This window comes from Patella vulgata, chromosome 3 (genome assembly GCF_932274485.2).
Source record: "Patella vulgata chromosome 3, xgPatVulg1.2, whole genome shotgun sequence".
Lineage (NCBI taxonomy): Eukaryota > Metazoa > Mollusca > Gastropoda > Patellidae > Patella > Patella vulgata.
This window is the reverse complement of record NC_065881.2, coordinates 18,943,838-18,959,074: the sequence shown is the minus strand read 5'-3', so window position 1 is coordinate 18,959,074 and position 15,237 is coordinate 18,943,838. Positions and strand designations below refer to the sequence as shown.

General features: G+C 31.9%; 1 protein-coding gene across 4 annotated transcripts in view; it reads left to right on the top strand.

Annotated features, from left to right (window-relative positions):
* The window catches only part of LOC126815292 (centromere protein F), a 118,931-nt gene that overhangs the window by 66,755 nt on the left and 36,939 nt on the right, over positions 1 to 15,237 (top strand). For 3 of the 4 annotated variants that reach the window (XM_050540858.2, XM_056099504.1, XM_056099505.1), the window contains exons 11-13: positions 11,168 to 11,377; positions 11,994 to 12,176; positions 12,574 to 13,317. In XM_050540858.2, coding sequence (XP_050396815.2) covers positions 11,168 to 11,377; positions 11,994 to 12,176; positions 12,574 to 13,317 — 1,137 coding nt within the window. The remainder of the gene's footprint in view (positions 1 to 11,167; positions 11,378 to 11,993; positions 12,177 to 12,573; positions 13,318 to 15,237) is intronic. The other variant, XM_056099506.1, reaches the window with a different exon arrangement.

Sequence of the window (15,237 nt, the reverse complement as noted above, 5' to 3'; positions counted from 1 at the left end):
AAAACAGTGGTTGCCAGCAAACACAACAAAATAACAACCATGACAAAACATGTGTCTACTCATAAGGGGTCTAGTCATTTGGATAGTACACAAAAACCAAGTAGGCCATGGTATTGGAGTCCCGTTAAAAGTTGATGCAGAAAAGTAGGACGTTATACCTCATTTCAGTTCAGTTTAGTTCATGCAGAGAGTAAAGATATAAATATGAAGATAGTGTAGTTCCCTGTAAGATGGTTGTAAGACCTGAAACGTTCTTAACTTCTTAAGTTGACACACTTCTACCAAAATTTACCGAAATTCTTGATCTGTGAGAAAATATTCTGTTCTAAGTCTTTAAAGATTCAAGATTCTCTTAAGTTAACAATTCATACAATCCTCTTTCATTCTTTAAACAGATTTCCTGCCTGTCCAGAGTTTAAAGTGTTAAGAGGGAGTGGGGGGTATGTGTGAAAGTACAATACTAATGTTACAATATATACTTTGTTCGACCGAGCAAAATAAATATTGTAGCGAGAACCACAGTGTTTTAAAGTTACCTCTCTCTTAACATATTTTAGTTGAACTTTTGCTTAACTTTTTTAAGTAGGTTTTTGTTTTGCTTTTATTTGTTCTCTGATGAAGTGTTTAAGCAACGGTTTAAGAGAAAGAGACTAAGATTCAACTTCCGTGCAGGAATGAATTGAACTATTAAATTACTGTGCGGTTACTTGGTTGAAGAAGGCACGGTGACTCAGTGAGTATGGTGGTGGCTCACTAGCCAGGAGGTCCCGGGTTTGATCTAGGTGTTGGTTGAGAAAGTTCCTCCATATTTCTCAGCCTGGTTACACCTTGTCATTGGTACATGATGAACGGCCTGGATGGGGTGAAAAAGCAAAGTCCTGTATACCATTGGCAACATGTGTTGACAGTTCGTTATCGAAATAAGAATAGGGCGTAAACCGCAGTCAAGGTAAAATTTCATAGGTCCTCATAGCACACTTCATGGCATTTTACAGTCCTTATTAGCACGGATGGTGCAGAAAGATGAGAGAGATGGAGTTCAATGTCCACTCGACACCAACTAGGTCATTCCTGGACTAACATGGTTAAATTTTATTTCAATAATTCTCTTGCGCGTTGGGGGCTTTAGCAGTGGGAGGAATCCTGAAGAACCCACAAGGTTGGACAGGCAGGAAATCGAAAACACACCATTTGACTCAATGACAAACCTTATGATCTAAAGAGACACACTTTAAGCCATTCAGACCCCCCCTCCCATTTCATTTCCTTTCGTTGAATTTCCCATTGAAAGGCTGAATCATGGCATACAAAATAGTGTTTATGGCACTTTATTACTGCCATGTCATTTATTATCTATTTATATCTTACAGATGTGACTTTAGTAATTTTTTTTGTCTTCCAACTTTCTTAGTCACTTTTATTTTTTGTCTCAAAACAATATGGAGGGTGCAAACATATCACGTTTTGGGTAAAATAAATAAAAAGTCAGAAGGGAAAATATGTTGATCCTTTAAACTTTACAAGTCAAACTCTTTTTTTATAGAAAACTTCGCACCACTGCATCATTTTAAACAGGATTTAAACTCAGCGCCCGCTAGTGTCAACTGAGGAAAGTTAAAAAAAACATTAGTCAAATACAGAATTCTCATTTATACATGAGTTTAGTTTGTTTTATTTTGTGAAAAAAAAAAAAAAAAGGATTTTAGTCGGTTAATTTGAAATATTTCATCATCTTTTAAATCTCTTAATATTGTAGTATTTTTGTACTTTTACAAATGAATTTAGTTTGTTTTGTTTTAAAAGAATTTTAGAAAGAAACCCAGATACATCCATATTATGTTTTAATAACAAAATATTACTTGTACAGATGTACATGTACAAAAAAAATGATTCAAAACTATCATTCAAAATTCTCCTATATAGATATCACAGAATACTTTCTTAATGCGATAATTTACCAGTAATAACTTTTCTTTCATGTGTCAAGATCTTAATAATTTAACAGCTTGATGTGTCATTTATTGCTCTAGGATTCCTTTGCTAACTGCAATATTTTGAAAGTTTATAATCTTTAATAGGAATATCAGTCCAAAAATGGTTCAATATTTACAAAGTTATGATAAATTGAAATTTCATCGAGTTATGCTGCTTGAGCATAACAAGTTACCGCCATCATTTATTGGCATCAGAGAACCATGGTAAACCTAGTTTAAAACCGATTGAATCCAAGCCAGGAGATTATCTAATGTTAGCATTTTGATTTCTTAATTAAACGTTAAACGATGATATGTAGCATGTGTAATTAAGCCGTGAGAAATTTGATATTTTAGCGAAAATGTAAATGATGCATCATACCTTTAATAAACTTTCTTTAATTGTTAAATAGGTTCATTGTTTCATGTCTGTTGGGTACTTGATATATACCTGATGAGCTAGATAGATAGACACCAAGTTTCTTTCCTTCCTAACCTTTATCAGAAGAAACTATCTTGTCTTTCCCTTAAGATCCTGAATCCTGTGTGTTGCTGCATCTTTATGATATTTAAGAATACTGAATAACTTAAACTTATTGAATTGTTGTGCAGTACTGTTTCATTTATCTGAGATACTTAAACTTATTGAATTGTTGTGCGTTGTTGTTTCATTTATCTGAGAAAAGTGTAATGAATTAAAAATGGTTTTGAAAATGGGATGTTTTGAATAGCATTTATAGCATTTGGAAAATATCTCTTCATATATAAGAGACCATTTTGGGAAAGACCTCTTTCATATAAAGAAGACCATTTTGAGAAACACATAGTTCATACAAAGGAGACCTTTTTGGGAAAGACTTCTTTCATACAACAGATAATCGTTTTGGGGAAAGCTCCCTCTATACAAAGGATACCATTTTGGGAAATACTTTTTGTCCCCCGCCTTTCGAAGAAAGCAGGGGACTATTAAAATGGGTTCGTCCGTCTGTCTGTCCGTCTGTCTGTCCGTCTGTCCGTCCGTCTGTCTGTCCGTCACACTTTTTGGGACACAATAACTCTCTTCCTAATTGAGCTAGAATGTTCAAACTTGGTGTATGTGTTTATTAGGTCAATGCCTTGATGGAGTTCGAAGATGAGCATTTTCCGCTTAGGGTAAGCAGAGATAAGCAATTTGATTGGTTGATGCTTTGGGACACGATAACTCTCTTCCTAATTGGGCTAGAATGTTCAAACTTGGTGTATGTGTTGATTAGGTCAATGCCTTGATGGAGTTCGAAGATGAGCATTTTCCGCTTAGGGTAAGCAGAGATAAGCAATTTGATTGGTTGATGCTTTGGGACACGATAACTTTTAATTGAGCTAGAATGTTCAAACTTGGTGTATGTGTTTATTAGGTCAATGCCTTGATGGAGTTCGAAGATGAGCATTTTCCGCTTAGGATAAGCAGAGATAAGCAATTTGATTGGTTGATACTTTGGGGCACGATAACTCTCTTCCTAATTGAGCTAGAATGTTCAAACTTGGTGTATGTGTTGATTAGGTCAATGCCTTGATGGAGTTCGAAGATGAGCATTTTCCGCTTAGGGTAAGCAGAGATAAGCAATTTGATTGGTTGATGCTTTGGGACACGATAACTTTAGTTCTAATTAAGTGAGATTGATGAAACTTGGTGTATAGTTTCATTACAGTAATACCTTGACTAAGTTTGATAATGAGCATTTTCTGCTCAGGGTAAGCAGAGCGATACGCAATTTGATTGGTCGAGACTTTGGAAAACAATAACTCTCCTACTTTGATTGTTCAATACTTTGTAAAAGATAATTTGTGATAAATTTATATGTGTCCTCTAATTATTTTCCTATTTCGGCGGGGGACATCAGCCTCACTGTTGGCTTGTTTCATTACAATTTTGGGGAAGACTTCTTTCATAGAACAGGAATCATCTTCGGGAAATATCTCTTTGATAGAAAGGACACTGGTTTGGGAAAGACCTTTTTCATTACAATTTTGGAAAAGAAAATTTTGCTGTGTTTATTTAATTATACAACAATTTTCCTTAACCTTTCTTGAGAAAAGTATGACTACGCCAGATGTTATTTGTACGTAAATTGAACCTGTTTTCATGAAACGACAACCATTTGTAGTTGTTGGTCTTAACAAAAAAATAGTTAAGGTTTAGTAACGGTTGTCCACTAGCCATGGTATTTGTGTGCAAATTGACTTACGGCGGTCCGACTCCAGTTCAACGAGTCGAGTCAAGTAGTGAAACTATGGTGGGGTATTCGTATAATTTGTTTAGTTAGTATGTACTTATAGAAGGGTTTGGAAACAGTAGCCAGTTCTTTGATCTCTTAAGTAAATCTAGGGTGAGACGCATTTTAATTTTCATGGGTAAGTTTGTGATTTATTTTCAAAATGGAACTTGATGTATATTTAAGTGCTCTTTTGAAGTAATTTAAGTAAAGATTGATTTTAAAGATTTTATGAGAATATAAGCAAACCAAATGTTGACGTATCTAAGTTTATAAATGAAATTAAAGGGAGTTTAACTTTCTACTTTTCTGCACTGACTGGGCTAATGAAGAAGGTCAAAGTTTATAACTGCTGTTATGAAATCTTAATTCTGCAATGAAAAATCCTTTAGATTCTTATCTGTATAAATTGTGTTTAAGTTCTATTCTTTACTGGGGGGTTGGGATGGCCTAGTGGTCTACAGTGCCGCACTTCGACCTCTAGCTGGCCGGTCACCCCTGGCTTGCAGTTGTGGTTTCGATCCCTGGTGTGAGCGTATTTGGCTTGGAGATAGGGGTGCCTTCTCAACCTTGTGGGTTTACTCCGGGTACTCCAGTTTCCTCCCACAGGAAAGACCCCTGCACGTGCACTAAGATAATAAAAATGAAAAGTAAGACTTGTCTGCGATATCACCTTTGGTGGAAGCAGATGTAAACACTAAGAACAACATTTTCTTTACTAATTAGTCATGGAAAAAGCACCTATTCATTCCGATGGAATTAAAATAAAAGTCCTTTGTATACCATTGGCAGCACATTAAAGTAGGTTGTAGTGCTACTGCCCTGTCAAAATTTTCTCATCTCACTCTACCAATGTTTATTGGACCTGTTAGTACAGAAAAGTTGACTGTAAAACCCATTAAATTCCATGTTATGTCATTGATTAGTGATAGTCGTTAACTCCTACTTGTACTAAACTTATAATGTGTATTGACTATAGGGTTTTGTTTTAAGGTGTTAACCATTAAAGTAGCACCCATAAAGAACCCAGCGGGTCATAACACCTGTTAATCTAAAAGGTGTTAATTAAATCCCTACTATAAACATAGGATAAGTATTAAGAAGTAACTGGAATGTAAATCCTTTAGAGGCATTTAGTAACTGGATAGAGCAATAAACTACTTACTGAAAACAGCTATTAATATATTTAATAAACTAAGACATATACATCTGGAAAACAGCTATCAATATATTTAATAAACAAAGACATATACATCTGGAAAACAGCTATTGATATATTTGATAAACTAAATCATATGCTACTGGAAAATAGCTATTAATATATTTAATAAACAAAAGAAATATACTTATGGAAAACAGCTAATAATATATTTAATAAACTAAAACATATTCTTTTGGAAAACAATTATTAATATATTTGATAAATTAAAACATATACTTCTGGAAAACAGCTAAACTAAGACATATATTTCTAGAAAACAGCTATTGATATATTTAATAAACTAAAACATAAACTTCTGGAAAACAGCTATTAATATATTTGATAAACTAAAACACATGCTTAGCTTGATAATGTTGAGAGAAGACTCTTTGAAATGTCACATATATGTAGCTTTATTCTGTATGTGTTCAGTTTGTAACTGGAATGTATTTAGGCACAAAGTGAAATGTAAATGTATACAATGTAGTGTAAATTAAATTTTTACTCATAAATTGTACTCCACAGTATTTCGTTATAGATTTTGTGAAAGTGGTTGCCTTTTTCAAGATCTCCACCCACTGATAACCAGAAATAAAATATTCCATCTGAAGTGAGAGTGAAAATAACCAAAGAATCATTAGCTGTATCATGTTGTTTTGGGTAAAAGCTTGTAAATCCACGAAAAAGTTCGATTTAATTTTGACTGGTCTACATTTAAAAAAGGATGGCTGTCTAAACATAAGCTTATTTCTGGAAAACAATTGATTTTAACAAGCAATAACTAGAAATACTTGTGTTTTATATTTTAGAGTAATATTAATATCCAAACAAATGAATCATTTGTTTTTTGATTGAATGATACAGTATACACAGACTCCTTTGTTTTTATAAAGTAGGTTAATTGAAATGGGTGTAGTCTACATAGTCAAAATGTACGTCGATTTTGAAACACAGTACCTGAAATCTATGCATCATATCATCTGATGTATGGGTATTTGAATGGTTGAGTCTAAGATCACATGGGTAGCTTTTATTCGTAGAATCCCAAACTTACCAATTGAGAACATTATTATAAATTTTGTAGATTATGTTCTGTCAAGTATAACATAATCATCTGTTTGAAGCCATTAATCTTTGAAATATGATATTTGTCCTATACAGAATTTAGACTCAAATTGCCTAAATTAATACAAAGTAGCAATGTGGTATTATCAGTAGTTTTCCATTGATCGTCTTGCAGGTATAATAGCAGTGACATTAAAGTTTGTTGTAAATTGTCAAACCAGTTTTCTGTAAGAAATATTTTTTCCTGGTAGTTTAGGTATGTTTTCCAACCAATGCTCAGGTATTTAGGATCACAGATGTGCTGCTGGTGATGAGATATATCTTTATTCCAAGAATATACAAAGAGAACAATGCACTATTCCAAGTACATACAAAAAGGACAATGCACTAGTCAGGGTATGCATAATCTTTTGAAATAAAACAGATACCACTATGCTACTGAAGGTGGTGAACCATTGGATTATCTGCAATGTATACATGTCCTGTATTCTCTCTGTTTTTATTGAACGGGTTATAACAAAGTGTTTAGTATTTGCAAGATTAATAGTAAAAAAAGACATATGTTGTATAAATTTTCTTGTTTTTTATTTGGATCTTAATAAAACATTATTTTAGGGTAATATCTTTTAAATGGATTCATTTATTCCATACAGAAGCAAAACATGAGCTGTTATCGTTAGGTGTTAATGGGGAGCTGTGTAGGGTGTGATATACAATTCCTGATAGGGATCATTGGTTGTATGTATAGTACAATAAGATTTTTATTTAGGGATTTTAAGGTGTAAAGCTTATTAATGGATTTTAGGTTAATGAGGAAGAGTTAAATGAAAATGTTAGTCTTATACTAAGTAAAGAAAGGGATACATAATCAGGGTGTCACATACATTTCCGTATAGGGATCCTTGGAACAAAATAAATTTGTTTAAGGGATTTTAAAGTGTAAAGGTTATTGAAGAATTTAAGGGGAATAAGGAAGGGTTAAATGAAAACTTTAGTTTTAGAAAATACTGGGAAGAGAAAGGGATACATATCTCAAATCATTCCTCTCTTGGGAGAAGGAAAAGTTATTTTTAAAGAATAGAAGAAATATAAATTATGTTGTGTTTGTAAAAGTCACAACCTTGTATTGTCTAGGAAGTATCAAGGATAAAATGGTGTTATCAGGATTATACTAAACGGACATTCTTTTGTGACTTTTGAAAAGAATTTTAGATCATAATTTACCATGGTTATTTCGAAGGATGTAAGTGAAAGTTTTTTTTGTATATTAGAAAGTTTAAGAAAATATGTGTAAATTTGAGAAGTCAAGAAACAGATGTTATGCACATATATAGTAGTTTAATGTCATATTTTCTTTTTAGTGAAATGCTTTTATTGTGTTATTCTCATATATTTAAATTTGACCTTTGTTTATGATATGACCCCAAGCTTTTATTATGCTTAACATATTGGAATTTTTTTTAAAAATCTACAAATCAAATGAAATTGATTATATATTGAATTTCATACTATTTTTATGGTCTACTATAAACCACTTTTTAAGCTATAACTATAATATTTTTATAGTTTTCTGTAATGCACTTTTTACGCAATAACCATAATATTTAAAGATGTGGGGTCTTTTTTTTAAAAATAGATTTACGTTATTATCACCTGACCTTGGTGTTATGTTTGTTGTTTATTTAGTTGTTGAAAATGACTAGGGTATGGTTAATTCAATTGTTTAAGTTTATCATTTACATATGTAGGGGTTAAAAGGTCTAGATAGAAGTTAAAGTGACAGTATTTGTTTTAAAAACCTGGACAGATGCTAAGAAAGCAATTTGGATAAAAATCACACGGCAAGATCACAATTATGTATAAAGTATGACTGCCTTGGTAAAATACTACCTTATAAAAAAACTCAGGTCTAAATACAGAGTTACGTTAATTGATCCTTTCACAGTTTTGGAAATGTGACATACGTGGTTAGGGTTAGGTTTGGAGTTAAGGTCAGGTTTAAAAATCCCTCAGTATTATACACTTAAACTGTTAATATTTGATTTCATGCAGTTGTCTTAAACCTCTGATCTTTCATTAAAGTGATTTTGAATCCCAAGGTTATAAACTATCATATTGTGTAAGTTGAGTCTCAAGAATATCATTCCAAAATTAAATACCTTCCAGTATCTACAAATTTCGGTAAATTTGGCACCGTCTGCAGATGATATAAACAAGACGGGTCCACTTACAAGTGTTGAATTAAATTATTTGATGGTCCTCATTTCAATCCATTTGCATGGTTTTGTTTTCTTAATTAAATGTTAAATAATCAATTTGAGTACATTTTAGCGTGGATTAATCAACGAACAATTAGATATTGTTTGAAAAGTGTAGTCTCAACTTTTATTATTGTTTGCAAAGTGTAGCCTCAACTTTTATTATTGTTTGAAAAGTGTAGCCTCAACTTTTTATTATTTTTTGAAAAGTGTAGCCTCAACTTTTATTATTGTTTGAAAAGTGTAGCCTCAACTTTTTATTATTTTTTGAAAAGTGTAGCCTCAACTGTTATTATTGTTTGAAAAGTGTAACCTCAACTTTTTATTATTGTTTGAAAAATGAAAATGACGATCTGTAGCCTCAACTTTTATTATTTGTTTTGATGCCACTTTAAGCAAGCTTCTGTCTAGGTATATGATTGACTGTGTAAAGTACTATACAAAACATAGTCTCCTTCCTGTAGTTGTACTGTGTTTAAATAGAGTTAACCAATGTTTTATTCATATAGTACAGTATATATCTTGATAGACATGCTTCAGTGATTACAAATTAGACTAATATTTATGCTTGTGATATGGGTAGGTGATGAAATTTTTAAGGTAAAAGGTATTTAGTTGATTTCAGTTGGTGTCATCACAAATAGGGAAATTAGATGCTACCCGTAATTGGACATTTCCATTGATACAGACCTTCAGACAAGAGGAATCGGATGAATAGATCTTAAAGTATAGTTTAAAAACTTCAGGATTTTCCAGCCTATTTTGACCTTGTCATTTGCATAGGATAAAAGGGCTTAGGCCCAGCAAAGAAATGTGTCTAGTTTTTTGGATGAGACAATAAACTGATGCATGGTATATCTTCATTAGCCGGTTCACACAAATTTCATGTGCATTTTTCTGGAATATCTTGATCTGATATAACATCTGATACCACTTCTCATATGAGTTGTTCATATATCTTGCACATTTTTGTTGTACTTTTGTATATATCATTGTTGAATATACTCTCATGTTTCTTCAATAACCCTGGGTGTTACGACAAGCTGTTTGTTGTGTTCAGACAAGCAACTAAAGCGTTTCGGAACCACTGTGGCCTGATGAGTATGGGGCTGGCTCACTAACCAGGAGGTCCTGGGCTCTATCCTGTTTTTGTCTGGATTTTCCATCCCATGTTTTACCTTGAATCGAGTGTATACCATTTGCAGCACAATAAAGATCCCCTGACAGTTGGAAATCAGAATTAGAGAAGGCTGCAGTGCTGCTTTCTGGGCAAAATTTCCCTTATTGAACAGTGTAGGGCACATGCCAGTCTCCATTAACCCCATTGGTTTATTTGCTAAGCATTCAGTCATTTGAAATGTCTTGACCATAAGTTGGATACATAATGAATATACCTAAGTGGAATGGGATAATAATGTAACAGAAAAGAGTTTCTTTTAATGTCTTGACTGTGCTCGTTTGAAATTCGGTCCAGAAGTAAGAGTATCTGTATATTCCAAGATGTCAGGTATATTTAAGGCGTGCGCCCATCTTTATGGCCTGGTTGATGTATTTCCTAAACATTATTATAGGCATCCAAACGATTGAATAATGTGACCACAATTGAGATACAGAAAAAACATGGGATGAATGATGTATCAGAAACGAGTTTGTTTTAATATCTTGATTGTCCTGTTTTGAAATTCTAGGAGTAAGAATATCTGTATATTTCAAGATGTCAGGTGTAGTTAAGGATATTTTTACTGTTGCTAATGTAAATAAAGTAAAAAGTGTGTAAAGTTTCCCCTGTGGACATGATCTAATTAGAAATGAATGAAAGTCAGGTAGCATTCATTAATTCAGGTTAATAAATGATTAATTACATAGCACCTGTACTACCTGCAAGGTGTAGTGGAGTCGTTAAGCTTTATATTAATTTAGTCTTATGGACCCGAGTGTACATGTCAAATATTAAAGGTGAAGAAATTAATTGTTACTTGTTGATGTGAATTTCTGATAGTTATTTGTTTTAAAGTTTTAAATTGCAAAAATATTATTCCACTGCAAGGAGAACATTCGTTTACAGTGAGTTACCCAAATTGAAATGTAGAGGACTGTTATACCCATTCCACACCACTTTTCGATTTTGTACATTTTGTTCTATATCATATATAGGGCAAGATTTTCATGCATTTAGTCTCTCTATATAGTTCATGTTTATTGCAATATTGGTGCTGAGGTGTCATTCATTCATTCATTCATTCATTCATTCATCTACAAATTTAGTGGTAAGGAAACATGTGTAGGTACAAGCTGGCAAGAAAAGAACAAAACAAAATGGAAGATAGAAATATCTGTTTTATATCAAGTTTTTTTTATTTTAGAAAATTTCAGATTATTTCATTTAATTATTTATTTTTAATTTTAATGTCTTTTCAGGCTCCAAAATGTTCGCAAGGGGAGACTACTCAAGATGACAATAATGAATCCCTCATAAAAGAAAAGCTGTCTATAAGTCTAAAGTCTGAACTTGAAGGAAAGATGGAGATTGAAGAATTAAGACAAGAAATTGCAGGTCTTCTGGAAGGAAGGGGGAAAGAAGTTGATGTTATTTTACAAAAATTAGACACGCTAAAAAATGCTGAGCAAGTATGTACTCCAATGGTTTTATTTGAATATTGAATATGATGACATTTGATATATCCAATTAAAACTTGATGTTTAACCCTTTACCACTAGATGCATATAAAAATAGACTATTCTGGTTCCTTTAAGAAATCTAGAGAAAAAATTCATACCACTATATCCCTGGACAATCCAAAGCTACTTGGACCAACTCAAAATGCCTGACGTATGAATATTGGGCAATTTGGGTTGATCTAATATACATGTAGTTACAGGTAGCTTTGGGCGGTCCGGATGCTAAAGGGTTAACTTGAATTGGAAATATGATTTGTCTGATGGAATTTGATATAGTTAATTAAAACTTGTTGCTTAAATGGAGACATGTATTAAAGCTATGTGTCAAATTATTGAGTTTAGATCTATGTCCTCCTTATTAATTAATAGACCGTAACTTGATCTATTGTAACGAGACTCGCATAATAATTGAATAAATCTATCCCCGTTTGAGTTTTTGCACAAAATCAAATGATTTAACCACGACAGATGTCTACATATGGTACCAAATTAAAAAAAAAAAAATTGCTATTATAATAGGTGGCATATTCAAAACTAAATATCTTTGTTTTATGTATTTTTTCAGCAAATTGAAGCACTTGAAGTTACAGCAAGAGAACTTCAAGCCAAGGTCATTAGTCTGCAACAAGATAAGACAAATCTTGAAGAACTGTTAGCAGACGCACAACAAAAGGCATCACAACACAAGGAACCAATCATGAATCCTGATGCTCCAGATCTTAGTCAGATGGAAATGTTGGATTTGAAGGTGAAAATTTGTATTTTGAATAGTTTTTTTTTTAATCTTTTTGTATTTGGGGTAGGCCTAATATAATCTGAGTTGTTTTTTTATTCAGACATTTCTGAGTTGTTAAGAAAATGGATCTAAGCTCTGTTCAAAAACTAAATGTCATGAAATTGTACAAAGTCCTTGTGAGCATGAATATCAGGTTTTCATGTGATTTTAATGTGTTTAAGTTCAGAGTTGAATTTTCTTTTTATTTTAAGTTCTTAACTTATTTCACGGAGATTGTAGTTTGGATGGCTCGTCACAAGATAAAATTTCACTTAATTTTGCATGCTATTATGTTATCCACTTCAAAGAATTTAATATTGATTGGGGTATTTGGACACCATTTTGAAAGGTCTTACTGCTGGTTTTTCAGGACCAAATTTCAGCTCATGAAATCTCAGAGCTGGAACTAATGGAGAAAAATATCGAACTTCAAGAAAAATTGGCGGAGTTCGAAAGTAATTCCGAAAATCAGATAATGCAGATTGTAGATCTGGAAAATAAAGTGAAGTCGCACAAACAAAAACTTGACACCTTCCAAAACAAAACTTCAATGTCCCAAAATCAACCAGAGTTTGACCAAAACTTCAGAACAGTTACCAAGGAGATTGAGAAGCTGGTAGAAAAAGCAGCCAATCCTGTTCCAACGAAGTCAAAGACCAAAAACTTTGGTAACCAAACTGATGTTATATTACAAGCCAATAATAGCTCTGACGAGGTTAAAAGTTTGGAGAAGAAGTTACAGAAGATGCATGAAGAAAACCTAAAACTTAAGCAGAAGTTAGAACGTAAACTTTTAGATTATGATAGCGATAAATCGAGTGATGACGAAAGGGAAAGTAGAATAAGCGAGTTAGAAAATGTTTGTGAAGAGTTGAAGGAACGATCGTATGGAGCCGAACTTGCTGAACGTCAAATCAAGGAACAATTAAAATTAGCCGAACAGACGATTAATGATTTGGAGAGTAGTGAAGGGATGCTGAGAGAGAAATCTGAGAAGTTGAAATACCGAGATAACGAAGCTAAGAAACAAGTAAAAGAATTACATCATATCGTTGAGGAAATGAAGGATATTATACAAGAGAAAGATATTGTGGAATTATCTCTACGCGAGAAGGTAACCCTCGCGCTTTATTTGGGCATGGTGTGGCAATGGATTAGATTTTTTGACACAGGATTAGTGGATGTCTTTGTTTTTGTTTTTCTTGATGTCACTGATTTTGTGTTGTTAATTTGAGGATGCACTTTTTAACAGAAAACTGTCAAACTAATAATTTTAATTTTGTTTGAAATTTTGATTTTTTTAAAATTTTAATTTATTTGAACTTTTGATTTACTTAAATTTTAATTTATTTAAAAAAATTGCTGGATTATTTGTTTTTAAAATTTCATCATTTAAAATTTTAAATGATGAAATTTTAAAAACAAATAAACCAGCAATTTTTTTTTTAAGTTTGACAATTTTCATTTGTAGTTTGATTGTTCTTGTTTATTTGAATGTTAATTATTTCATTTTATTTTCAGTTTTTTGGGATATTTGTGTGTTGTCTTTTTTTTAGTGTAGTTATCTTTCTTTGTAATTAATACTTTCCATTGTGTGTTGTAAAATAATATAGTTTTTAGATGAAGTATACAGCTTTTTTTTTTTTTGGATGTTGGAATCATGATAGTATTAGATTGACAATAAGTTGAAAACAATATGTTGTTTACGTTTTTTTTATTTATTTTAAAGCATGCTCCGTTGCTTGCTGTCGATTTTAGTGTGAATGCCCCATTTGGCAAAGTAATAAATCAAAAGCATGAATAAAGAATTTTTTTGCATGCTGATGGTAACTAGATCTAAAAACGTTAAAGGCATGGATGTTAGCGGTTTATAAATAAATAAATTTGGGAAATGATAGGAAATAGGGTACAGTACACTAGAAACAATAAATCTATATCGGATGGTGAAGGATTCATGAATGCTGGAAGAGTCTGTTGAACATAATTAAATGAAAACAATGGATTTAATTTGATAATTGATGATTAATAACAACCAATTATATTTAATGATTGTGGTTTTTTTTTGTTTTTTTTTATTTTAAATACAATCGTTTACAAAAAAAAAAATGGCATTAAATTCATTTAATTACAAAAATTTCTCTTTTTAAAACATTCCATAACATAAAGATATGGCTTTCCAAAACAGTAGACTACAAAAATACACATACCAGAAATAATTTGCCTAAAAATGAGTCTGGAATTTTTATTCAAGTTCTGGCATTTTTATTAGTATATTCATCTGTCCAGTATTTGAAAACAAATCATAGAAAGGCAACACCAATTTTAATTTCTGTTCTTCGGGAACACCTGTTTAAATTTTACTTTATAGTTCTTCGGGAAACAAACTTATTTAAAAAGCAAAAATACTTGGTTATACTTTTCAAAAGCTTTTAGTTCTACATTTTTAAGTTTGTGAATGTGAAATTTTAATTAAAACAACTTTCACATGATTTAAGTGGCTATTTATTTATCAAGACCTTGGAGAACTTAAGATTTAATTGGTTTGGCCAATATAAATGTTTGAAATTTACTGGAAAATTATCTTACTAATACATCTTACGTTGTACGTCTATTGGAATCTGTCAGCTTTATTATCCTAGATGTTATTAATTATTTACAAAGACTTGGATGTACCATATGGTTTTATTATTTCTTATTAATTAAAAATTAAGACTCAACATTTTACGGCATGCCAATTATACATGATTTGATAATGACTGTTTCCTTAATTGCTTTCAATCACATTTATATGTAACCGATTATGTCATCAGATTGACATGTCTAATTTTGCTAGTGAATAATTTATTATGAAATAATTATATTTTCTTTTTTGGGATACCTAACCAATTATGTCATCAAATGTTAGAAGTTCTAGTTTTGCCAGTGACTACTTTTAATGTCTCTTGAATAATTTATTATAAAATTTTAGATTTCCATTTCTGTGATATATAACCGAATATGTCATCAAATATTGAAAGGTCTAATTTTGCCAGTC